General features: G+C 49.4%; 1 protein-coding gene across 4 annotated transcripts in view; it reads right to left on the bottom strand.

Moving 5' to 3' along the window:
• Nucleotides 1–26,366, bottom strand: part of MCAM (melanoma cell adhesion molecule) — a 30,067-nt gene extending 3,701 nt beyond the window's left edge. For 3 of the 4 annotated variants that reach the window (XM_087939181.1, XM_026708961.2, XM_026708959.2), the window contains exons 1-13: nt 26,225–26,355; nt 10,677–10,807; nt 8,605–8,815; nt 7,968–8,038; nt 7,194–7,281; nt 6,794–6,973; nt 6,123–6,250; nt 5,376–5,514; nt 4,483–4,598; nt 4,076–4,217; nt 3,847–3,971; nt 2,792–2,924; nt 1,342–1,374 (exon numbers count right to left, since the gene is read on the bottom strand). In XM_087939181.1, coding sequence (XP_087795307.1) covers nt 1,342–1,374; nt 2,792–2,924; nt 3,847–3,971; nt 4,076–4,217; nt 4,483–4,598; nt 5,376–5,514; nt 6,123–6,250; nt 6,794–6,973; nt 7,194–7,281; nt 7,968–8,038; nt 8,605–8,815; nt 10,677–10,807; nt 26,225–26,294 — 1,567 coding nt within the window. In that variant the 5' untranslated portion in view covers nt 26,295–26,355. Of the gene's footprint in view, nt 1–1,341; nt 1,375–2,791; nt 2,925–3,846; nt 3,972–4,075; nt 4,218–4,482; nt 4,599–5,375; nt 5,515–6,122; nt 6,251–6,793; nt 6,974–7,193; nt 7,282–7,967; nt 8,039–8,604; nt 8,816–10,676; nt 10,808–26,224 lie in introns of all 4 variants that reach the window. The other variant, XM_087939182.1, reaches the window with a different exon arrangement.
• Between the last annotated feature and the right edge of the window lie 251 nt (nt 26,367–26,617).

Raw genomic sequence — 26,617 nt, 5'->3', positions numbered from 1 at the left:
ATGGCTGCTCTTGGCAGGGTTCTGCGTGACATAAGAACTAGGGCCTGCATTTGGGAAAGGAGCCTTGCTCAGGTCTCCTGCACCAGCTCTGGGTTGGGGTGGCTCGGCACAGAGTAAAGCCGTATCATATGTCCCAGGGTGGGTTGGAGAACCTCCCCAAAACAGGCAGCCGGATGGGATTCTTGCCAGTGACACGGCATTGAAGTTGTATCAATTGCAACACTGGCATAGATCGACTCCAGCCGGGTCATGAAGAGATCAGGCTTTGAGTCTAGAGCAGGGGTCCCACACCAGAGGTGGCATTCAGCGGGTTCTGACCAGTTCTGGAGAACCGGTAGCGGAAATTTGGAGTAGTTCAGAGAACCGGCAAATCCCACCTCTGACTAGAGATTTTACAGTATCCTTCCCCCTGCCACGCCCACCAAGCCGCACCCACAGAACCGGTAGTAAAAATATTTGAATCCCACCCCTGGGTCCCACTACTGGGTTAGGGTTAATGGGGCTTCGTGCACGAGCGCAGCTGCCTGTGGAGCTTCACGTGTGACTGCAAGCGCCCTCCACTCGCGCACGAAGTTCCATTCGCGTAAGTGGAGGGTATGCATGTGCCACTCACAAATGGAGCTGTGCGCGCACATCTGCTAGCCACTCATGCCAGGCTACCAAGCTGGAAGTTTGGGGACCGCTGGTGTAGAGTACAGAAAGTCTTCAAGTCGCTTAACGACCATCCAAAATTATGCCAGACCCCCTCCCCACCCCCGGGATACTTATGACCTGGTTCCAACACTCCGACAGCCAACCCACCTCAACATGTGACTGCATGATGGGCACATGGCAACTGGCCTGCATCTACAGCATCCCCCAGTCGTGCAACTGTGTCTTAACAATGGATTCGCCGAAAACCAGCACTGGTTTCCAGTCTTTGGCAAAAGTGGCCCACCGCAAACTCCTGGTTCGCTTAACAAACATCACACCTGCCATCTCCACTTTGTAACTATGGTGTTTGCTTAGTGACTGCCTCAAAAACGGTCACTGAATCGGATTAGTCGCCTGATCTCTTTTTATAACAGGCGTGACTTTTGACCTTGATCAGCAGGATTCTTTATGGTTGTAGGTTGAGGAATTTCCTGCAATATTTCTTCAACCTCGGCAACTTACGTGGATTTCAAGTCCCAGAATTACCCAGCCAGCATGCAAAATTCTGCACAAAGGCCTCTTTTGTGAGTGACAAAAGGGTATCTGCAACAGGGAAGGTGCCCCCCAAAGCCCAGCAGGTAGCTGAAATGAAGTTCCTGCTGCAATGCTTTTATTTTTTTTTATGGTGGCTAACAAGGAAGCACTTACCCGGTTTTTCGGAACGGACTTTGGTTTTCAGCCCTTAAAAAGAAGAAAAGACACGTTGAGTAAACTTTTCGAGCCGTCAAGACCTCCGGAGGGGCCCCACTTGCAAACCCTTTGAACCAGCAGTCCCCAACCTTGACAACTTTAAGACTTGTGGACTTCAGTTCCCAGAATTCTGGGAGTTGAAGTCCGCAAACCTTAAAGTTGCCACGGTTGGAGACCCCTGCTGTGAACCTTGTTTGCTTTGGGTTTCTTTTCTGCTTCGGCACATGAGTTCAAGTCGGTGTATTTCCTTTGCTGATGTTACAACCTCATGTATAAACTCCGAGGAATGAGTTCATTTGGGGAAATGCCTTTTGACTGATTCAGGAAGGAGAGGTTGCAAATTTTGGGTGGAATAACACAAAAGGTGGGATTAAAAACAACAACCCAGGAACGAATCTGGGGCTGAACAAAGTATCCTGGTCCTCCTCCTTTCTCACCCCTTGAAATTTTGCGAGTTCATGCGAGATTCCAGCCATTTCTTGAAACTGGATTTTACTTTGGAAAGCTGGAGGTGCTTCTAGCAGTCTGTACATGCTCTAGAACTGGAGTGTCCAACCATGGCAACTTTTTAAGACTTGTGGACTTCAACTCCCAGAATTCCCCAGCCAGAAGGTATGGCAGGTGTGTCCAACTTGGCAACTTTTAAAACCTGTGGACTTCAACTCCCAGAATTCCCCAGCCAGAACATATGATGGCAGAATGTATGATGGCAGGTGGCATGGCTGGTTGGGGAATTCTGGGAATTGAAGTCCACAGGTCTTAAAAGTGGCCAAGGTTGGAACACCCTGGCTCTAGAACAGGGATTGCCAACATTTTGGACCTCAGGGACCACCAAACTCATCATTTTAAATCCCACGGACCACTAATACGAATTTTGACTGATGGTGGCTTGCTGACGTTGGTGGGGAAGTCGGTCCCATATTCCAGAGCTGCAGGAGTCACAGGACTGGCCCTTTGGTCATCCTGGAGCAGCTCCTCCATGGTAGGCCAGTGCACCCGGGTGGAGGAGCTGCTCCGGGATGACTCCTGCAGCTCTGGAATATGGGACCGACTTTCCCACCAATGTCAGCAAGCCACTCCGGGGTGGATTTGCCTCCTCTGGCATTGGTCTCACCTTTCAGTTCCAGCTCGCGTGGCTCTACTCAAGGTTTACGTGAAGGGTGGGGGCCAGCGGGTGGGCGGGCCCTGTGGGTGGCGCAGCCTTGTGTTCCCGCGTAGCCTGGATTAATTGCTTTGGGGTGGGGGACATTTCTCTGTGGACCACCAAAATTTTCTGGCGGCCCACAGCCAACCAATTGGCGACCGCTGCTCCAGAACATGAATTCCTTACAAGCCGGATTAGGAAATAATTTGCAAATGGTTTTTCTCACAGAGGGGAGAGGGGAAGGGAGTGTGGGGAACCACTTACAGAGTGGGAAGTGTTGATTCTCTGACCCCAACTCATTTTCACCAGTGCAGTTGAGACCCGATGTAAGGATTTCCTTGGTGACCAGCACGGAGAGAGTGCTGTTGTAGTAGTATTTCCGTCTGGACGTATGTACCTTTAAAAAAACAAAAAAAGATGGAAGGGTTCCTGTGTTGTTGAGAGGAATTCAATATGGATGAGATGGTTATTATCTTTAAATAGGAAAAAGGCAAGAAATTATGACCAGCTGTCCCAGAAGGCAAGTTTGACATAGTCCTTGATTTATGATCGTTCCCTAGCGACCATTCGAAATTTCAACAGACTTGCAACCCAGTTTTGAAGTTCTGAGGTCACTGCCCCCCGCCCCATGGTCATGTGACTGCTTTTTGGACGACTCCACAACCAGACCGTATTTAGAATATAATAGAACAACAGAGTTGGAAGGGACCTTGGAGGTCTTCTAGTCTGACCCCCTGCTTAGTCAGGAAACCCTACCCGACTTCAAACAAATGGTTGTCCAGCCTCTTCTTAAAAACCTCCAGTGTTGGAGCATTCACAAACTTCTGGAGGCAAGTTGTACCACTGGTTAATTGTTCTCACTGTTAGGAAATTTCTCCTTAGTTCTAAGTTGCTTCTCTCCTTGATTACTTTCCATCTGTTGCTTCTTGTCCTGCCCTCAGGTGCTTTGGAGAATAGCTTGACTCCCTCTTCTTTGGGGCAGCCCCTGAGATATTGGAAGACTGCTATCCTGTCTGCCCTAGTCCTTCTTTTCATCAGACCAGACATACCCAGTTCCTGCAACTGTTCTTTATACATTTTAGCCTCCAGTCCCCAAATCCTCCCGGTTGCTCTTCTCTGCACTCTTTCCAGAGTCTCAACATCTTTTTCACATACATTAAGGGCCATTTGCAGTGCCCCACACAATCACTTTCCGAGGTCGATTAAAACGAGGACCCAGATTGTTTGGGGAGGCGAGAGGCCAACTCTGTAAACTGCTCAGAGAGAGCCGTAAAAGCACCATCAAGCGGTACACAAGTCTAAGGACTAGTCCTATTTACCGTGCCGTTGCTTGTACTCCAGGAGATGTTCATCCGAGGCACCGAGTAGAAGGTGCAGGTCAAATCCACCACCTCCCCTTCCTGGACGCTCAGGTTCTGCTCCACGGGCACCTTCTGTGGCTTTGCTGCGAGGGGAGACAGAAGAGCAGATGTTGGGCGCTGCCTGATGGTCTTAGGAGTGCTCCAAGGAGAAGAGGACGAGGGCTACGGGGTGCCCCACCGTGCCTACCTCGAACAGCAATAATAACGTGCCGGGAACGCACCCAACCTGGGAAGTCAGGCATTGTCACCACGCAGGTGTAATTGCCCATTTTCTCATAGGTGATGGAAGTCAAGTTCAGAACCGCACCGTCTCCGATGTGCTTCCCTTTCTGGGATGAAAAATAAATCAACCTGTGGTCCCCTTTCCTTAGCCTTTTCAGTTCCATCCCGCCTGAAAATTTTGACTCTCTCTCTCTTTTTCCAACCCACCACCTCCACCGGTCTTCCACAAGGTGAAGCTCACCTTATCTTGCATCCTTGCCCTGCCCCTATCACCTTTGCCCCCCTCCCCGCCCCATGAATGTCAACAACGGCCCACCTTTGCCTCAAAGTTGTCTACCCACCCCCACTGGGCACCACCTCCACCGAAAGTACCTTCTTCCATTGGTATTTCAAGGGTCCCGATCCTGTGGTGGAGCAGGTCAGGACCAGGTCTTCTCCTTCCATTGGTTCCTGGGGTCCAACTGAGAAGATGGTGGGCACGTCGAGGTCTGGAGGAGAGAAACAGCTTTAACCCCGAGCCTAATCTTTTGTTAAGAGACTTTGCAAATGTTCTCAGCCTACAAGAGGTCTCCAAACTTGGCAACTTTCAAGACTTGTAGACTTCATTTCTTTTTTCTTTTTAAACCTGCGTATTAACAACAGCAGCGAGATTAGCACTCGCACAATGTTGGAAAGGAGATTCAAGGCCGACGGATAATCTAGTTATCCAAAAGATCTTTGACTGCGCGGAAATGGAGAAACTTTCATTAGAATTCAAAGAGAAGGACAACAGTTTTTTTATACAGTATGGGAAAATTGGCACCATTGGATAAATGAAATAAATAGATAAATAAATAAGGAACGTATAACATAGAATGATAAAGATGTATATATAAGAACAAATAGGAGTAGAAAATATGTACTGGAATAACAATTGAAATGCAAGCACTGTCAAAATAGATTGTAACATATATAACACTTTTATTTTAAATATTCATATTGTATTCTGTATTTTAATGTTTTAATTCTTCAATAAAGGTTTATTTAAAAAAAAAAGACTTGTGGACTTCGACTCCCAGAATTCTGGGAGTCGAAGTCCACAAGTCTTAAAGTTGCCAAGTTTGGGGACCCCTGGCCGACGGCAACCTTCTTGCAATCCCAGCAGGGTCTTATCTCTGCGCAAAGGAAGGGGCACAATTTGGAATTGGAACTGGAAGTTCCTGGCAGGAAACTCGCTTCGTCCCTGTCCTATGAAATCAGAAACAAGCGCCAGGACAGCAACTCACAGTTTACCATCAGATCCACCGAAGCGCTTAGTTCAGCGAGGGTGTGCAAATCCAGGGCTTTGCACGAATAGACACCACTGTCGTTTCTCATGACGCTGGGAAAGAACAGCTTCCCATCTGGGGGCGAGTACTGGGTGTCCTGTTTGGGACAAGAGAAGGGGTTGGTGAACTAGGAAGGAAGGAGGTGCCACCTTCACCCCTCAGCATTCTGGGTTTTAACTTAGTTAAGTTTTATTTATTTCATGTTTAATGTTTTAATGTTTGTAGCTCTGTTTCTATGACATTTTAAAGCCATCCAGAGTCACTGGACAGGGAGATGGACAGCATAAACATTTAACATGTCTGTCTGTCCGTCCATCTATCTATCCATCCATCCATCCATCTATAACCTCTCTATCACTATGATGGCGAACCTATGCCACGCATGCCGGAAGTAGCATCCAGAGCCATCTTTCCAGGCACGCCAGCCATCGTCCGTTGCTCTTCCAGTTCTGGTACACACATCCATGCCAGCTAGCTGGTCTTCGAGTGTGCAGGTGAGATTCAAACTGCCACATTGCAGGCAGCCAGCAGCCAGCAGAAGTACCTGCAGTACTGCGCTCTAACCACTGCGCCACTGCGTAGTATAAGCAGTTCCTTCAAGCTGGGAAGGGTGCATTCGTACAATCTTTGCTTATAGATAGTCATTCCATGGTTTAGCAAGATAAATGGGGAAGTCGGAACGGGATCCAGGGACAAGAGGCTCACCTCATTCTTGAAAAAAGTGTATGCAGGAGGTGGATTCCCATCGCCTTCGCAGATTAAGGTCACGTTGTCTCCTTCCTTCAACTCCTGGTTCAATTGGTCCAGCGTAAAACTGAGGTTTTGGGTGGCATCTACAAGAGAAGCAGAGCAAAACCAGGCGATTCAGCTGGTTCAGGTGAACCGGATGTTAAATTTACATCTGGTTCACCGAACCAGTTTTTAAACCGACCGGCTGATCCCACCCACCCCACCTCTTCCCTCCCAGGAGTCTCCACGTGGCCCATTTTGGACGCAGGTAAGTGCAGGGTCAGTGCAGAGGCTCTGAGAGGCCGAAAAATGGGCCAAATGGGAAGTTCCAGAAATCCAGAAACGGGCCTGTTTCTGGTTTCCAGAACCTGGGGGAGGCCATTTTTGCCCTCCCAGAGGCCCGAGGGAAGCCTCCGGACTCTGGGGAAAGTGAAAAACAGCCCTCCCAGAAGTTCTAGTAGGCCACGCCCACCATGGCCACACCCACCAGCAACTGGGTAGCAAACTGATTGCTGGGATTTTTGAACCCCACCCTGTGTGGTCCCTATTGTAGTTATAAGTTGAGGACTACCTACACGAATTGCCAGAGTGATCACCCGCAGTCTCCTATGTACACAACCCAACCCAACTGCGGAGCCCGGACTTACACAAAACGTTGATGCGGAAGCTCTCTGACACGGCGGTCTTGTTTGTCCCCATCAGGGTATAGTTGACTTGGCAATGAAACTGGGCCTCGCGATCCTCTTTGGCGACTCGGGCCGAAAGCATGCTGCGGATGGTGATCAGCCCACTGGATTCCGTGATGACTGTGGCATGGATCGCTGTTTCTGGTGGAGGGGGGGTGGGGGATAAAAAAAAGGAAAAAATAATGAGATCAGCCTTGTTCCAAGATAACTAAGCTGGAGATGGAACGTGGAGAAAACATGGTTGTAATTCAAGAATGCTGTTTGTTTGGTCACACTGAAGCGATCCCAAAGGGGCTTGTGAGCCCTTTTCTGACTCCACATCTGAGGTGAACCTTTGAAGAACACCAACAGAAGGACCTACCTTCATCTTTGGGGCGCAGGGCTTCCCTGTTCTTGTACCATACGATGCTTGGAGCTGGAAAGCTGTTGCGGGCGGTACAAGTTGCTATCTGAATAATAGAAACACAGACAAGATCAGTCCTTGCAGCTCTTTAGAAGTGAACAGCTCAGATGTTAATATGGGCGCAGGGTTCAAATTCCCAAGTTGGAGATAAATACATCCTTTAGAGAGCTAAGGTGGAAAAGATTGGGCAAGTCTACCCTTAGCAAACCATCATAGAAGGCAGGGATGTCCAACCTTGGCAGCTTTAAGACTTGTGGGCTTCAGTTCCCAGAATTCCCCACCGAGCACGGCTGGCTGGGGAATTCTGGGAGCTGAAGTCCACAAGTCTTAAAGTTGCAGAGGCTGGACATTCCTAATCTAAATCAAATCAAAATCTAATTCCATTTCCATACAGTTTGTACAGCCTATATCAACTCCTTATTTATGCTGTAGCTCTTCTCCCAGGTGAGAAATTAAAAAGAAAAAAGGCAGAACGTCAGGAAATGCGAAACCTGAATGGCTTCGCAGCTTTGCACCCCCATTACAAAAAATGGAATGAAAAAGTGGGCCATCGCGCAATCATCACCTTAATTTTTTAATTTGACTTTCCTTCCTGCTCCGCTTGCATCTTTCAAAGAGAAGCTGGATGCCTTCGGAGCCGGGGATGGACCAGACAAGAGGTCCAAATTTGGGGATGAAGCACCGCGCAGGGCTCCTAAAGGTAACATCCAGGTGACCCAGAGCGATCCCTACCTCTTGAAGGGTGGGCTCAGCGGCTCGGAATCCATCTTTTGCCAGCTGAATCTCAGGGGGTTCCGGGGCTTCTGGAAGAAAAAAGAACCAAGACAGAGGTCAGGTTGGGTGGCTGAAGGAAGATGCTTTCCATCGCTTGGACCCAGGGGTGGGATTCAAAAATTTCAGCAACCAGTTCTCTGCCCGGTGGCTGGGTGAGTGTGGCCATGGTGGGCGTGGCCCAATTGGCCTCCTGCACCATGGGGGGGGGGGGAGGAAATTTCATCCTCCCCGGGCTCCAGAGGCTTTCCTCAAGTCTCCAGGAGAGCAAAAACAGCCTCCCCCAGGCTCCGGAGGCTGGAAACAGGCCCATTTCTGAACTTCCAGGAGGCCCAATTTTTCACCTTCCCAGAGCCTTAACGCAGGCCCTGCATTTACCTGGCATCCAAAATGGGTGTCATGGAGACTCCTGAGAGGGGGCCAGCAGGGTGGGCGGGGCCAGCCAGCCAGCCAGCCAATTTAACTACTAGTTCAGTGAACCAGATGTTAAATTAACAACCAGTTCGCTCAAACCGGTCCAAACCGTCTGAATCTCATCCCTGCTTGGACCTTCCTTGCAAACTTGAGATCTGGATTAAGTGTGGCTGGGACCACTCACTTGAGACCTGCAGCTTGGTCCGGTTCTCACCAACGCCGACACTGCCAAGTCCCACTTGGCAGATGTAGAACTTGGCATCTTGTGGAGTGACCTTCTTGATGACGAGGGAGAAATTCTTGGCGATGTTCAGACGATCTCTGTACTGGTCGTCTTCCCAGTCTTCTTTGTCTTGGAGCAAGGAGATGATTCTCTTCCGTGCAATGTTTTCCCCCTGAAGAGTCCAAGAAAGGGGAGAGGTTCAGGACAGAGACGACTCACAGAAGGTCCACAAAGAACAGGTAAAACAGTCAAGACATCAACCACCATAGTGGTTCACTCTGATTTTTATGGGCACCAACTGTTTGCAGCATCTGGATCATAACCTATAGGCTCCTCTGGAGGTGGGCCATTTTATGCCAACTCCTATTCTCCTGGGGGATTGTCTTCTCCACCTGAAGCCCAAGAATCAAGACCTGGAGTCCATCCAGTGATGGCTGGGAAGAATTACACTGTTGTATCCAAGCCAAGATTGAGCGACTAAGAAGATGCAAGAGCATCAACCCCATTCATGGTTGGAAATATTGGGCCACCCCAAGATGAATTAGTTGCATTTTTTCCAAGCCAAGCCAGATGACATTGCTGGGAAATTGACATGGGATTTTCAAACACACCTATACGAAGTTCTCAATGTGCAACCATTTGTCTAGTGACCATTTGAAATCACCCCAGGATGGAAAAAGTGACTTACAACGGTCCTTGCACTTATGACCATCACAATATCTCCATGGTCATGTGATCAAAATCAAAATGCTTAGCAACAGGTGTGCATTTACAAGGGTCTCGTGTTCACTCTTTGCAACCTTCTGACAAGCCAAGTTTCAAGTCAGTTTGAAATCTGAAGTACATTCCAACTCTTACCTTAGAAAGCTACCAGAGCTTTTGCCTGGGAATATATTTAACTGGAGAACGTGATTGATGACACCCAGCCCGTGATGTGCTCAATTGGAGAATCTGATTTATGACACACCCAGGGGAGAGGAAGGGGAGGGGAAACAGGGTCACAGGGGACTGTAAATTACCTACGCCAGAGTTGACTTCATACAGGTCATGCCTGTATGTTACCTCTAATAAATCCTTTGAAGTTTTTTGAAGTTTGGCTCAAGACTCATATTTAATTAGAGCGATTGCTGGAATCCTGACATCAAAAAAGGGAAATTGAATTCACTTAACAACCATTTGATTCACTTAAGAACTGCCTCGCTTAGCAACCCAAACTCTGGTTCCAATGGTGCTCATAAGTTGAGAACTATTTGTAATTGCATTCCATTTGAACAAGAGGCTAATCCTAAAACTGCATTATAACCCAGAACAATTCTATTTAAAACAAAAAACAAAAACCCAACGTATTTATTTTGACCTTCTTTGGAAGTCAGCTTGCAAAATGAATCAAGCTGAGCGTAACGAAACTTCTATAAAACTAGAATTTTCTTCCAGAGTCATTTTAAATAAATCGTCATACGGGGGCACTGTTGAACTTCTCGATCCAAGGGTCTGTTTTCCACAAGTCAGCCTGTCTTTAAAATTGATCAGTTCCCGCTATTTTTATTTTAAACAAACAATTTAGAACAGCTCAGAAGTCATCCCTTTTTTTATTCTCCTGCTTGCTGTTTCCAGAATTAGCAGCAATATTTTTTTAAAAAAAAAAACTGGAAGCTGCCCGACTCTGAGTGACTCTGGGCAGCTCACAACCATCAAAGAAATGACAATAAAATCAATAAAAGCCGAAGATAAAACTTCGCAACAACCCAAAGCTCTTTATTTCTGGAACCAATGTGGTGCCGACACTGTTTTTACACTCCAGAAAAAATTTGCAAAAGTTAGGATTGCAAAAAGAGACAAAGGAAAAAAAAACGGAGCGATAAAATGATAAACCCACAGAAACAGGAGGCAGAGATAAGATAGCACAGCTGCCCCAGAGCCTTGTGTTACTCAGAAGCCTCCATATATTTCCACCTTTGGTGGAACCCCACGGAAGCCAAAATTTCTTCTGCCTCCCCACCGAAAAAGCTGATTCTTCCCACCCTTTGACTTACAGAGAACCAGTTGATGTAAGCGAGGCTGCTGTTCTCTGGGAGGGAGAACTCGCAGTTGATTACAGCTGTTTCCCCAATTTCAGCTTCTACCACATCTGGCACGGAAACTTCTACATTTGTTTCTGCATCTCCTGGAAGATACAAAAAGGGTGGGGGGGAAACAGAATTAAAGGCTACGATCATACCTCTCTAAGGGATGCTCGGTGGCTAAGATGCTGAGCTTGTCGTTCAGAAAGGTCGGCAGTTCGACGGTTCGAATCCCCAGCGCCGCGTCAGGGAGTGAGCTCCCGTTACTCCAGCTTCTACCAACCTAGCAGTTCGAAGGCACGTAAAAAATGCAAGTAGAAAAATAGGGACCCCTTTGGTGGCAAGATAACAGCGCTCCGTGCACCTTTGGTATTTAGTCATGCCGGCCACATGACCACGGAGACGTCTTCGGACAGCACTGGCTCTTCGGTTTTGTAATGGAGATGAGCACCACCCCCTAGAACCGGAAACAACTAGCACGGATGTGCAAGGGGAACCTTTACACCTTTACCATACCTATCTAGCTTTCACAGGGCTGCCACCAGCATCTGACTCCACATCCAACCTATGAGGAAAATCAATTCTACAGGTAGGTTAGAACTACACTTTCAGTCTTTGACTTAGGACAGTTGCCCACTTCAACAGGCCTCATGTGAAGAAAAGCAATCCTTTGGAGGAATGGAATATAAATAACGGATATAAATACAGAAGGACTACATGCTAATTGGCACAACCTTGACATCTTCCCTTCTCAGTCCGTTTTATCACAACTGCCATGGCAACACAACTGAAACGTTTTCAAGACAACTCTTTCTTGAGGATAGTAAGAGTAGACGGAGAAGGGAATAACTGGAATTTTGCTAATTAGGACTATTGATGGTTCTGTCATCTGTTATCTTGACCTATGCTCGATTAACCCTTTCTCCTCCTTTCTCCCGAAATGTATAAATTTAAATAAAGAAAGAACGCGCCCTTTGGTGTTGTAGGAATCCCTCTCATGGTTTTCGAGATGGAAATTCCTCCAGGGCGCAGCAAATAAGTAACTATCAATCCATCAGAACAGACCCGGAAGGGACCTTAGAGGTTTTCTAGACCAACCCTCTGCTCAAGCAGGAGAATTCTAGACCATTTCAGACAAGTGGCTGACCAGTTCTCACTGCAAAAAAAATGCAGCGACTCTTGATTATTAGTTTTATTTTTATGTCCCGTGCTTGATTCTACGCTCCCCGGAGGTACTTATAACACAGGTTTCAAAGTTCTGATGGCCACTCCCCTTTCCCGTATTCACACGATCGCATTTTGGGCACTTGGCATTTTGCAGAGTCCAGTGGTCAGCCACTTAATGACCCTCATGTCAGGCACAAAAAAAAAAAAAAACCAGGGACATTTGTTCAATTCAAAGCACAGAAAAGTTCATTATTTCTACCTCTAATATAAGAATCCAGTCAACTAACAGCCAACTAAATAGGCGCTAGATATGGATCAATGGAATTCATTTAGGTTCGTTGTGACAATGCAATGACTCCAAACTGATGACACACTTGACCCCGCCTTCCAGCTCAGCCTTTTTTTCTCCCACACACCACAACTTATGACTGTAATTAGGAGGTTTGCCTCTTTCTTCAGGATGAATTCAAGCTGTTGAAGGCACCTCTCTACCAGAATGGTCCATCGTGTTTTCTTGTCTGTAGGCCTTCCAGTGAACCAGACCATATCCCATAGTTCTCATCTTCAATCTGGATGGAAGTCTGGAAGGTTCTGCCCCACAACACACAATGGACAGTGTAACTCCAAAACTGCTTCTGTAGATCCCACCAAAGCCAGAGGTGGTATTCAGCTGGTTCTGACCAGTTCTGGAGAACTGGTAGCAGAAGTTTTGAGTAGTTGGGAGAACCGGCCAATACCACCTCTGACTGGCCCCACCCCCATCTATTCTCTGCCTCCTGAGTCCCAGTTGATCAGCTGGGTCTCCTTTGGTTGCCTTGCACAGGAGAAAGGAGCTGGAAAGCAGGTTAGGGGGTGGGGAGGGAATGGGGAGTTGGCAGAATCCTTCTCCTGCCACGCCCACCAAGCCACACACACAGAACGAGTAGTTAAAAAAAAAATTGAATACCACCACTGACTAAAGTATCATCCCAACTAGACAGTTGTTGTTTTTTCTATACACTCTTTGGGCAACCTTTTTTCATTGGTCCGGAGTTTGACGACCAAACTCTCTGCAAAAGTTAGACCTCTTTGGCTCTGCCTCTTCTTTTTAAGCGGGTAGCAGTTGCAATTCTTTCCAGACCAACCCTGAGATGGTCATTCCCATCAACATCCAAACCAGCAAAATGCCCGGAGTTCTTTGCAAAGGAGCAGGTGCAGATGAATATCCTGCACAAAACCATTCCTGTGTGTGTGTGTGTGTGTGTGTGTGTGTGTGTGTGTGAGAGAGAGAGAGAGAGAGAGAGAGAGAGAGAGAGAGATCGATCTCCCTGGAAAGCTCTTCCCAACTATTTTGTGTGACCCACAATCCTTCCCCCTCCCCGTTTCGAAAAGAACCCACACATTTTTGCTGAACATCTGCTGGGTTTCCAGGCATTCACCAAGTGGGCACGATTTCTGGACTTGGCAGGTGGGGATTCAGTTACATTGTGGAAGGGGATCCCGAATTATTTCTGATGACACCCAGGCTGTCATGTAGCAAGAATCCAATTTGTCTGAACAAGGAAGCCAAGAAGCAAAGGAGACTGAAAAAAGAACTAAGGGGTCAATGATCTTCTTGCATCATTATGTTCTCAATCTCCAAGAAGCCACAGCCCTCCTAATAAGCTATCCAACCCTTCTAAATATGGAGGTTTCATTTAGTTAGACTAAATAACAGCTATTGATAGAACTGACCCAGTGGTATGATTCACAAGGGAGTTACTACCACCAGGCTTGACGGAATAGAGAAGGGGAAGGCATTAACTCTTACACATTCCTTCCCTGATGAGGAACATCCGCATCAAGGGGAGGATTGGGAATCCCATCGACCACATCTCCACCGCAAAAAAAAACACCAGCCATCCTGAAGGACTAACAAGACCATAATGTGATTTCCATGAATGAGGACCAAGCTATGAATTAGGTAGAGGTGGAGAACTCTCTGGGTTGCAAGCTAAGGATGACCAGGCAGCCAGGTTGGAGCACCAAGTCGGTTGGCATGGAGGGCCTGATTCTCTGCAGAAGGTGGTAGAACTTCACTTCTTTGGCTGATCAAGAAAAAGCAAAAAGAAGCCAGACTTGGTTCGTCTTTGATGGGAAGCTAGCAGGAAATCTTCATTTCTTCTTTCTTCTCAACTGGCTTGGGGGTAGCCAATTGGTGGAAGGATTGAGAGACCCATACAACGGTTTAGCGGCTGCTTGAGTGGCTTCTTCTCTGGTAGCCCAGAACAAAGCTTTTGTCTCTTCTCAAATAAAATCAACATCTCTGCCCAGCTGGATATCACCAGAGACAAGCCCAGAGTGAGCACAGATGACCTTCAGCACTAAGCAAATGTGAAACATGATGAGGCGTGATGTTTCCACGCAACCAGCCTGATGAAGAAGCTCGGCCGATTGAGTTGGATAAGCTTCAGCAGTTTGTTCTGTTTAGTTATTTGTTCTGGTTTATGTGCTGACTTCCTCTGTGGGCCTGAACGATGTAAGGAGGGAGAGAGAGACACACACACAGAGAGACAGAGAGAGGGGGGGGAGGGAGGGAAAGAAGGGAGGGAGGGAAAGGGAGGGAGGGAAGGAGGAAAAGGGAGAGGGCGGGAGGGGAGAGGAAGGGATGGAGGGAAGGAAGGAGAGAGAGAAGGAGGGGGAGAGAGGGGAGAAAAGGAGGGAGGGAAAGAAGGGAGGGAGGGAGGGAAAGAGAGGGAGGGAAGAGAAAGGAAGAGAGGAAGGGGGAAGGAGAAAAGGGAGAGGGAGGGAGGGAAGGAGAGAGGAAAGGAAGGAAGGAGAGAGAGAAGGAGGGAGAGAGAGGGGAGAAGAAGAGAGGGAGAGAAAGGGAGAGGGAGGGAAGGAGAGAGACAGAGAGAGAGGGGGGTGAGGGAAAGAAAGGAGGGAGGGAAGGAGAGGGAGGGAAGAGAAAGGAAGAGAGGGAGAGAGGGAAGGAGAAAAAGGGAGAGGGAGGGAAGGAGAGAGAGGAGAGGGGGAAAGAAGAGAGGGAGAGAGAGGGAGAGGGAGGGAAGGAGAGAGACAGAGAGGGAGGGAGGAAGAGAAACACTCACTTAAGGTATGTGGATAGAGCTGGACACCATTAGGAAAGAAAAAGGAGCTGAGTAATCAAGCTAGGTGACCTCCCCCTTCCACCCACCCACCCCGCCCCCGTTTGTTGAGTCCTCCAAAGATCTCCATGGGTGAAGAGGCTGCTCACTGATGGGTCGGTGGCTGAGGCTGCTTCCATCTCCATGCCAAGTAATGGAGTCGCTGGCCGCAGTCCAGGGGAGAAGTAATGGGCTTCAATCGATCCGGTGTTAGGGCAAGGCCTGGGGGGTGGGGAGGCTGATAAGCTTTGGTCCTGAGGAAGAAAACAAGCTTCAGGGCCTAAAACAGCCAACGCTTGGACCTCTCGAAGAAGGTTCTTGGCAAACAGTGAGCCCTGGTTCATTCCAGACAACCAAGGTGTCACAGGCTCGTGTTCTGTAGCATGGACCATCTTTGAAGGTTCTGCAGCTCAGCCAAAAGGATGGATGGTAAGTCCAAGAGAGTCATCTAAACCAGGGGTCTCCAACCTTAGCCACTTTAAGCCTGGAGGACTTCAACTCCCAGAATTCCCCAGTCAGCAAAGCAAAGGGAAGTTGAAGTCCTCCAGCAAAGCTGGCTGGGGGATTCTGGGACTTGAAGTCCTCCAGACTTAAAGTGGCCAAGGTTGGAGACCCCCTCATCTAAGCGGCTTGCTCTCATTCCAGATCCGAGGATATTGGGATAATCACCACCAAGGGAAGCCTGATGGGGTGGATTCAGGACCAGCAAGGAGAGTGGCGAGAAACCAGCTTCAGGAGACTGGCAAAAGACGGATGGAGGCCTCAGTTGGTGCCGCAGAGGTTGACATTGTGCTGATGTTGAGAAAACCATTCTGGCCAAATTTGGAGGAAATTCTTGTAGGATCATACCCAGAATGAGCCAACGTATCACTCTGGCCACTGCCATTCAAATCAATAGTCCCCGCTCGCGTGTTGAAGAACTCAATAATTTGCTTTTATGTCCATCCGGGTATTGCTGCGACTTTACAAGCCACACTCACAACAGAGAGAATCACAGAGCTGGACATGGCCATCAAATCCAGCTTCCCTGCTCGAGCACAGAATTCCAAATATTGGTGTCCCAGACAGATTACACCCCCACATTCAACATCTCCAGCATCTCCGGCCGCCGGGCCTGGAGTTTGGCACCACTGTCTTATAGGATCTGGAAGCTTCCTTAAGGTTTCTAGAACCCAACTGCTAAATCCTTACAAGGATCGAGGGCTGTGTCTCTGTAGCTGGAGTGGATGAAGGTCGATCCATTTTCAAGCAGCGAATTCACATCACGAGCAATCCAGCATTGCAATGTCCACTACGGGCAAACCTCCATCTACTTGAAAATTATGGTGGCTCCAAGCTACAAAACTAGGAACCAAAGCTGGTTAGTTTAGTTTAGTTTATTGTCATTGCGCTTCGTACAACGAAATTAAACACCACCTTCAGCGTACATTGTGACTATAAAAATAAAAATGCAAACGCACATCCTTTGCATTCTATACATTGAATTGAAGACCCCTGATATTGCATTAATGTTGCACTATACAGTAGAATTCAGTATAGTTACTGCCCTGGGATAGAAGCTGTTTTTCAGCCTGTATGTCCTTGTTTTTATTATTATCCTGTACTGTCTGCCAGATGGTAATAGTTAAAAAAAAAAGGTGCCCAGGATGAGATGGATCTTTGAGGATGTTTTGAACTTTCTTAAGACAGCGGGAGCTCTAAAGCTCTTCCAAAGAGGGGAGAGGGCAACCCATGATCCTCTGGGCAATGATGTTCACCCTCTGGAGTGCTGTCCTACCTGCCACTGTGCAATTGGCAAACATACAGAGGTGCAGTAAGTTAAGATACTCTCTATGGTGCAGCGGTAGAAGGTCACCAGCAGTTTTCCATTCAGTTGTTGTTTTCTGAGAAGTCTCAGGTAGTATAATCTCTGCTGGGCCCTTTTGCCCAGGGCTGCAATGTGGGCACCCCAGGTCAGGTCCTCTTTTAGGGTAACACCCAGAAACTTAAAACTGGCCACTTGCTCCACTCGGTCTCCATTGATAAGCAAGACTGAATGTCCAAGTTGTTCCTTCTATAGTCCACTATAAGCTCCTTGGTCTTATTGGTGTTGAGGATCAGGTAGATGAGTCCCACCGCTGTTGTATCATCACTGTTATTCTCAAGATCCAAACCAGAGTTGGGAAAAGGTTGAACAACCCCGTTTTGAGGTTCAACCACATTCTTTCTCAGAGCAAGTTTTAAACAGTGGTCTGGGAAAACGGAAAGGAAGGCTAAGAGTTTGCTGTTGGGTAGACCAGCTTGGTTGTGTCCTCTCACTCTCCAGGGCTGGCCTGCTGGATGACTTCCGGCCTGCACGACCAACTCATGTACCAGGAATGTCCACCCCGTGCCACCGGGCGCAAGTCAGAAAGCCAGTCTTTTGTTCCTCCGCTGTCCCAAAGCTGTCCCAAGGCTGGCGGCTGGCACGTCAGAGCAGCTGCTGCCAACACTCTTACGGAAGCAGAGGAGAGATGGGGCCGGTTCTCCAAACAAGAGGGGCAGCCAGTGGAAGCGAAGGAGGGTGGACCCACAGACAAAAGGGGCTTTGCTGCTGGAGGGAATTCTGATTTGGAAGCTCCACTTCCTTCTGACGGAATGAGCCCTTCGGCATTTCCCATCAGGCTTGGAGCCTGCAGCAAAGTTCAGAAGCAAATGTCCACCTCCCTGCAGGAAAACAGGGGCAGCCCCCAAGACAATGGCTTGATTGAAGGCGAGAGAAAGCTCCAAGGATCCCAGGCAAAACTTTCCAAACGACTCAAAAGGCTGCAGAGAGGAGGAGCCGGGAATAGAGATTCCATTCTCTCCTAAAACTTCTCCCCATTCCCAACGCCCACCCAGAATTGCCCGGGTAAAGAAAAGTAAGGAGAGAAAAAGGAAGAAGAAGCAGCCCACCGCCCCATTTCTTCTTCTGGAACAAGAGTGACCATATCTGAACCTAGTCCACCCCTTCTGGAGATCTCTGCAAAGCTTGGAACAGCCTCTTCAAGCAAGCATCAGTCAAGATTTGGTCAAGAAGGGCTTCTGGAGAATAGGAGAACTTTGTAGATGTCAAGAAGGTCTAGGCTAGGTTCTTCTGCAAAGGTGAAGCCTTCCTTGGAAAGATGATCACTGAGATGATCTGGAGCAGGGGTCTCCAACCTTAGCAACTTTAAGACTTGTGGACTTCAGCTCCCAGAATTCCTCAGCCAGCAAAGCTGGCTGAGGAATTCTGGGAGCTGAAGTCCACAAGTCTTAAAGTTGCCAAGATTGGAGACTGCTGATCTGGAGAACATGGATCACCCTTTAAAAAACCCAACCACGATTGGAAAGGGAAAACTGGCTGGCCAAAACATTAAATTAAGCTGTTTTTTTTTTTAAAAAAGTGTTAAAAGTATCGCTTTCACTCTGGGCTGAAGAAGGCTCAACCGGAACCAGAGATGAACAACAGATGAAGCAAAACCAACTTCTAGATTGTTTCCAGCAAGAATCTTGCAAGAGAGCTCCAGGATGGAAGCTTAAGTAGCAGTAAAAGAATTGGAAGGGACCTTGGAGGTCTTCTAGTCCCACCCCTCGCTCAAGCAGAAGAACCTCTACTGTCGGACCATCCAGGCAGAGCGCAGAGTTGCACGAAATGGTCAAAAAAGCCCCAGTTTGGCCACCCTCTTCTTTTAGCCAAAGCCTTGGAGGACCGATCCGCCAAAGAGAGGATCGCGAGGTGCCGAAACGTCTCCCTGAGACAGGGAGCAGTGATAAAGCGTTGTCTCGTTTCTCACAACATGGCAACCCGGGAGGGTCATTCCCTAAAAGCTGCTTGGAAGGAGATGAAAGGCAGAAAAAAAGACAGCCTGTCTTTCTCCAGTTGATAAATCCCTTTCCTCTCTGCCAAAGATGCAACGAAGCCAAATGGCAGTTGCGATGGCTTTAAAAGGAGAACTGGAGCGAGTCACAGAAAAGAGCCCACGGTTATCAGCCTCAAAATGCACCCCCCCCACCCCACCCCACCCCAAAAGGATTTGTATCATCAGGTCTTACTTGCCAGAGAGCCAAAACAGAATGACAGATATTTTAAGGGAAAGGAGGGAGGGGCAGGCGGGGGGGGGGGGCAGAGGCGGCTTGGGTTGTGATTCTTAAATGTGGCAGCTTTCCAAACTCTGAGATGTTTGCTGTTGTGCAAACATCTCAAGGAAACATTTCCCCTCAAAACATGCAAAATTTAGATCCTCGTTTCTACCACCCTGGGCAAGGAACCTAGGCGCGCCCCCAGGAAACACGAGAAGCCAAAGATCCCAGGGATCTGATGGCAAAGCCAGCTCAGGCCCCCGCTTTGCCCTCCCCGCAAACAAACGTCTGAATGCACAGAACGAGGGTGGCAGTGACAGCGATAGCAATAGCCCGTAGACTTATATACCGCTTCACAGTCCTTTACAGCCCTCTCTGAGCAGTTTAGAGAGTCAGCCCATTGCCCCCAACCAATCTGGGTCCTCATTTTACCCACCTCGGAAGGATGGAAGGCTGGCCCAACTTTGAGCCGGTTGGAATCGAACTGCTGGCAGTCGGCAGAATCAGCCTACAATACTGCATTCTAACCACTGTGTCACCAAGGTCTGTCCCTTCCTTCCTTCCTTCCTACCTACCTAGCTAGCTAGCAATAGCAATTACTTATATACTACTTCCTAGTGCTTTCCAGCCTTCTCTAAGCAGTTTAGAGTCAGCCTGTTGCCCCCCAACCAATCTGGCTCCCCATTTTACCCACCTCGGAAGGATGGAAGGCTGAGTCAACCTGGGGAGATTTGAACTGCCGAATTGCAGGCAGCCAAAAGCCTGCAGTACTGCACTCTAACCGCCGCGCCACCGAGGCTCTGGCGAGAGAGAAGCCCAATGCCTGACTCACGGCGGGGCAGGTTTCCCGGCACTCCAGTTAACCATATTTAGCCTGCTTGGGAGCAGTCAGGATGCAAACCTCGCAGGCAGCCAAGCCCACGGAAGCACCGGCTGCTTTCTGAGCCATCCTTGGAGGCCACTAGAAGAAGCGGTTGAGACGAAGAGTCCTAAGCCAGACAGAGAGCGGGGGGTGGTGTGTCCTTCCTGCCTGCAGGAAGGAGCAATGAGATGAACCAGAGGAGGGGGAAGTCCAGTTCCCAGGGGGTGAAATTAATCTGAGAATTAATTGCCTGTCAATAAGGAGAGGATGGGGACAAGGCCAGGCTACTTGAGGGGGGGGGGGAAAGAATTGCGGACATGCCAGAAGGATGAAAAAATAGCATCTGGAGAGGATAAAAAAAGACAAGGCAAGAAAGTTTGCTCGGAGAGAGGAATTCTCCCTAGAAGGAAAGCCTTGGCTTTCCTCCCAATGAACCCATATAAAGGGGTAGAATACAGGAAAAGTTTTTTTTTTAATTGATCGAGGGCTGCTGGTTTGGGTTCTGTTCGGTGTGTGTCATGCCCGTCGGAATCTGAACAGCCATCAGGGAGCGGGAATGTGGCTCCGTTGACCGCGGAGGAAACTGGGGAAGGGCAAAGTCTGGCTGGGCAGAGCAGGGGAGAGGTGGTAAAAAACAGGGCAGAAGCGGCACATCAACCCATGCGGTGGACGGCGTGTCGTAAATCATCACAATCGATCGAGACATTTTCAAAGCAATTTTCCCGAGCTTGGTGATGTTCTCTCCATATCTGTGATTTCATTGCATGGTTAAGTATCTGGAGGGTGTACCAGGTAATGCTAAATTCTCAACATCTGCGCCCTGCCCAAATTCTCCACATTCCTTCAAGACAGAGAATTAAATTGGTTTTAGAGCCCTGGTGTGCTCTAAAATGTAACAGTTGATTCTGGTGGTTTCTTTCTTTCTTTCTTTCTTTCTTTCTTTCTTTCTTTCTTTCTTTCTTTCTTTCTTTCTTTCTTTCTTTCTTTCTTTCTTTCTTTCTTTCCTTCCTTCCTTCCTTCCTTCCTTCCTTCCTTCCTTCCTTCCCATTCAATGACTATTGGGCATGGAATCGCATGACAGGTACTGTGTAATCTTCGACATACAATCGTCATGGAGCCTAGCGCCATTATGGTCATATGTTGTGATGGCCATAAATCCCGGTGGTTTTTTCTATGGCAATCGTTAAGTGAAAAGGGTGGACACTAAGCAAACACAGTGGTCATTAAGAGACCCCATTGCTTGCTAGGGCACGGTTTGGTCCCAGGTTGAAGGTATAACTTCCGCTTTTCAGCAAAACGGTCATAAAACGTATTCAAGGTGACTACCGGAGGTTGCAAATGGTTGTAACTGTGGTTGTGTTGCTGAGCACCAAAAGAGCCGTCCTGGGACCTTTGCTTGTGGGGAGAATAAGGGCCCCCCCCCCAAAACATCAGAACTTCAGAACCAGGTTGTAGCTCCCCTTTTTCAGCTTCAAAAGGTTCACGAAGCGACTATATTTGAAATTCTTCCTTCTCCAACTTTCACTGTTGCGTCTCTGCTAGATGGGAATATTTTCCCTAGTATTTTTTCTTAAACACTTTCAAATACTCCCTTTTCTTCCCCCACCTTCACCACTAAGGTAACAGGAATTCAAAGCAGACGTGGAATTTAAGATCCCAATTCTCTGGATCTCCTCCAAAATTGTTGTCTGATGATCTCCGCTGGGCTCCCCGCCTTCCAAGGGAAGCAACCCAACCGGAGGGGTGAGTCAGTCTGAGTGAGACCCGGTTATTTCCATACCTATCGGATGCGATTAGGAGAAGGAACTTCTGCGAGGTTGTGAGAAGTGAGTAGGGAAAGCTGCGGCGGTGGACAACCTTTGAACATGTACTTTAACAGAGTTGGAAGGGGGACCTTGCAGGTCATTTAGTCCAACCCCCTGCCCAAGCAGGTAACCCTACCACATTTCAGTCTAGTCTCTTCTTGAAAGCCTCCAGCGATGAAGCTCCCACAACTTCTGAAGAAAGCTATTCCATGGGTTGATTGCTCTCCCTGTCACAAAATTCCTCCGTATTTCCGGATTGAATCTCTTCTCCTTGTTCAGTTTCCATCCATTATTCCTTGTCTGGCATTATTCAGGTGCCTTGAAGAATAGCTTGACTCCCCTCCTCCACTTTGGGGGCAGCCCCTCAAATATGGGAAGGTTGCTCTCCCGTCTCCCCTGGTCCTTCTCTTCACTAGACTAGCCATGATTTAGATTCAGCCTCATCTGCCAAACTCCCCAGATCTCCAAAGAGAAGCTAATAACAGTGGCCTCTCCACCATGGGTCTGCTGAACCATTCAGTTAATTCAAGGGTCTTCCAACTTGACAGCTTTAAGACTTGTAGACTTCAACTCCCAGAATTCCTGAGCTACCATGGCTGGAGGCGGAATTCTGGGAGTTGAAGTCCACAAGTCTTAAAGCTGTCAAGTTTGAAGACCCCCGAGTTAATTATTTCACCGTTCGAGACACCTTCTAAAACAACATTAAACACTCTTGATGTCAAGACAGGTAGGCACAGACAAAACTGGGACACCCAACCCAGAAAGACAGATGGGTTCCTTCTCCAAGGTTTTGTATGTCCCCACCATCCAGTCAGAGCCAAAGAAGCTTCTTGGATGAGAAGAGAAACATCTTCGAAGAAAAACAAGGAAGTCCAGTCGCTTCCTAAGAAAAACAATGCACCTTTGGGTATGTCCAACCATTTTTTCCAAGCTGGAAAGAATTCCTAGTGGGCCCTTTGCCCCATGTCCCAGATGGTAAGGCCATGCTCAGCTACATGGTATTGTCCCAAAAATTATTTCCTGAAAGGAGAAACGGAAGGTGGGCCAGGTGGAGAAGTCTCATCAACAGAACGTAGGTTGAGTGGATTTCATATGGACTTCAACTCCCAGAATTCCCTAGTCAACCAAGCTGACTGGGGAATTCTGGGATTTGGAGTCCGGAAAGTTGGCAAGCTGAAAAAAAAAAACACCGTCCTAGAGGTAGAAGCTTCTACAAGGCCTAATGATCGATGACAGAAGATCCTGGAAATGGGCACGAGCCAATGGATCAGAGATGGTTACACCTCTCACTTCCACCCCCATGAATAGACTATTGCAATGTGCTCTATGTGGGGCTGCCCTTGAAGAGTACCCAAAAGGTATCAGAAGGTATCCACTTTGCTGGCATGAACCCAATTGAGGATTCCCTTCACATAAGATCCAGAACGAGGCAAAAAAACCCATTGATTTTTCACTGATGGGTTCATCTCTTTCCCCCTAAGAAGAGCTCCGCCTACCACAGCCACATGCTGCATTCACGCCTACCATTCAGAAACGCAATCCCTGGAGAAAGGACGCCCAGGATCTGTCTGCACTTGCGCGTTCGAGGTTAGGATTTGATGCCATTTGCCTTTAGGTATCGATTTGATTTTTAACCGGAGGATCGCAAGCCTGCTGTTATCGAAGTCGCCTAAATAAAAGTCCACCCACAGCTGTCCTGCAGTGAGCAGTCTCTCAAATTGAGCATTGGGAAGGGTGTGGCCGGACACAAAATATAATTTTAGACAGAAAGCAAGTTGGTTATTCAATCCTGAATCCGTTCTCCATCACCTGAGGTTTTTTTTCTCTTTGTTTAGTTTAGTTTACTTTATTTTACTGTCCTTGCACCTTGTGCAACGAAATTAAATACCGTCTTCAGTGTACGTTATGACTATGAAAATAAACACACAAACACGTATCCTTCACATTCTATACACTGAACTGAAAACCCCCATGTTGTATTAATATTGCACTATACAGCAGGATTTGTCTTTTACCTTCTGAGCCATGGACAAAGCACAGGGCGAAAGTCGCCCTCAATTTTTTTATTTTCTAAGGTTACTTACAAAGGAATAATACTACAGCCGGTAAGGCTTGCTAATTGAAAGAACTGCAAGATTCGCAAAGCAAAACTGCCCGCTCGTCCTCAGTCCCTCTTTTCCCATCCCTGATTTCAAAGCGCACGCCTTCATCCCTTCCTTTCCTCCTTGAAAAACTCGTACATATTTTAACGTACAGCTTGTTCCCAGGCAGAGCGCAGCCCTGGACATTTTTGGCACCATTCTCTCTTCCCTCGCTCCCCATTATAAATACTTTCCATCAAAACGAAGCAAAAAAACAACAACAACAGGGGCTTTTTTGCATTTCCGTAGGTTGTTTGTTTTACGAAATCTCTTCCCCATCACAAATCTTTTCTGAATACGTAAACCGGGATAGGAATAGAAAGAGAAGAAGCAAAGTCCACGCACCTTCCCTGAACAGGGCACGACCCAGCCTAGCAGTTGGAAAAGCAAAGGAGATGCCAGCTCATCTTGCAAAGGCTTGGCCGGAGGAAGAGGCTGCGCTGAATTGCAAAGGGCACGTTTTAAAATCTGACCGCCCGACGGATCTCTTTTTTGAGCCCCTGGGCACCACGCCCTTGGGATAGTGGAGATTTCTGCCATCTTGAATTAAGGATGGCCAAACAGATGGAGGAGGGAGACAGGTGGCCCCTTCTCTGGGTTTGGAAGAAGAGAGACCTCAACTCAGCCTTGGAGAACGCCAGCTACACAAGACGCAGGCGTCAAATGTCAAAAACTGGGGGCCCCCAGCCTAGCAAGGAAGCTCAGGCATGAAAAGTGGGCGGGTGGCATGTGCCGGAATCCCCTCCCTCAGTGCCCTGTTTTTCATGGGCAGGAGGGGCCGGGAAAATAGGCAGCAGAGCCACCTGTCCTGGAGGGGAGGGGAGGGGGGGAATGGGGACGGGACGCTGGCTTGCACCAGCCACAATCCCTCCTTCTAAGCCGCCAAGGCAGATCTGGGCTTGTCCCGCTGGGGGGGAAGAAACCGCCTCGTTCTGCCTCTGGGATGCAATAAAGGAGGTTTAGCTCCCGGTTCTTTGCGGCCATGATGGAGCAAAGGTGACCGAACCGAGAAGCTGGGCGTGGGGGGGCTTCCCCCCACTGTCCAGAAACCAGCCAGATCTTTTGCCTGCTGAGTAGCTGGTGCCGGGCTGGGCTCCACCCTTTCCGAGGCAACCGCATTTGCAACGAGGAAAGGGGGCGTGGGGAGGGCTTGAACCCCACGGAACCCCGGGAAGGACGCTGCATTGCCCCCACACCGCTCCCCGAAAAGAAGGAATAAGGGCTGGGTCGGTTGGAGGCTTTTCCACGCCTTGCGCTCAACGCGGTTTGGAAGCGAGTCTCGGGCACCGTCCGGCTCAGCTGGGTTCCTACTCGACGGGGTAGGACCACAGGGCTCCTTAACCTCAGCCAGTTCCAGACGTGGCGGTGGGCAACAGCGGGCTCCTTTTGTGGGAGGGGTCCCGAAGGGCTTTGCCCTGAGCACGCTTTGCAAAGGAAAAGAAAAAAAAAACCCGAACGAGACTGCAGCAAAGACGGACCCGCCTCCTCCCCCCCACCCTCGCCCCCTCCTCCTCGGTCTCCGCGCCTGGGAAGCGGGGTGGGGGCGAGGCCAGGGGGTCGTCCTAGGGAATCCCCCTCTTAATACCTGGGGAGGGGGCGAGGAACCCGATCCCTCGCCCCCCCGCCGCATTTCCCCCCCTCCACCAGAACAGGCGGTGCCCGATGAATGCACGCCCAACTCGGGGTCGTAAATCAAAACGGGGTGGATGTGGGGGGAGTAGAGAGGGGACAGACGGACGGGGGTCTTGCAGGGGCTGCGTTTGGGGAGGATCCCCTGAGCCTCCCAGCCCTCGCCACCTCCCCTCCCCAACGCCCTCGGCTCCCCAACCTCGGCGCTTTTGTGCCTTCCCTTTTCTTCACCTCCGCGCACCCCGCCCCCTTTTCCCCTCCACTAGTTGCAAAGCGCTTGTAGCAGCTGCTGCACCCTGGAGTAGAGTAGAGTAGAGGCGGAGGGAAGGAGAAAGGTGGGTGTGTTCTCTCCAACGGGGCTAGCCGGAGAGCGCGAAAGGCGCGCCTCGCTTTACTCCGGCACCGGGTGGGGGGACTCGCGCGCCCTGCTTAGCCGAAAGCTTCCCCCGGACGGGCAAGCCGGGCACCCACTTCTCATGCAGGCACCTCCAGGGCTGGGCACCTCCTGAGCATGCAGGCACCTTCCCGGGCTCGCTTGGAACCGGAGGGGCTCCGGGAGCCGCCCCCACCAACACACAACGCCGGAGTAAAGAAGCAACGCCGGGGTTGGAGAGCGCCAGACGCGCGCTGCGCCGGGCAATCAAGCTGGTTGCAACCCCGAGGAAGCCTACCAGAGGTTGGACCGCGCCTTGGGTCTGGGGGGGGAGGGGGCAAGAAGACCCTCCCCTTCCAGCCCGGAGCGCCCCCTACTCACCTCTGCCGCAGGAGCTGGCGAGCAGGAGGCAGCCCAGCAACGCCAGGGAGCTCAGCCGTCCGCAGCTCATGGTTGCCCGCAACGTGCCCGGACTCCGACTGCGGCCAAGAAGCCGGGGAGCTGGAGCCCGGCGGCTGACGTCACGGGCGAGGGGAGGGGCCGCTCCGAGGGGGGCACCCCGGACGGCCCCTGCCCCCTCCCCCCTTCCCCTCCCCTCCCCGTGAGGGTGGGCTGCACCAGCGCGGAAAAAAAGCAGGCGGATCCGAGCAGGTTGCTGGAGGGGTGCCCAGGTGTCCGGCTGCAGATGCGCCCACATCTGGCTCGCCTTGCCCTTGGCAGATGCGTGCAGCGGAGCCGGCAAGCGCCACTCGGGCCGCCCGGGGCAGGTTTTCC

The sequence above is a fragment of the Pseudonaja textilis genome, chromosome 9, assembly GCF_049901715.1.
Source record: "Pseudonaja textilis isolate UNSWEBS1 chromosome 9, rPseTex1.2, whole genome shotgun sequence".
Lineage (NCBI taxonomy): Eukaryota > Metazoa > Chordata > Lepidosauria > Squamata > Elapidae > Pseudonaja > Pseudonaja textilis.
Note: the sequence above shows the minus strand (reverse complement) of the source record. Positions and strands in the feature narration are given on the sequence as shown.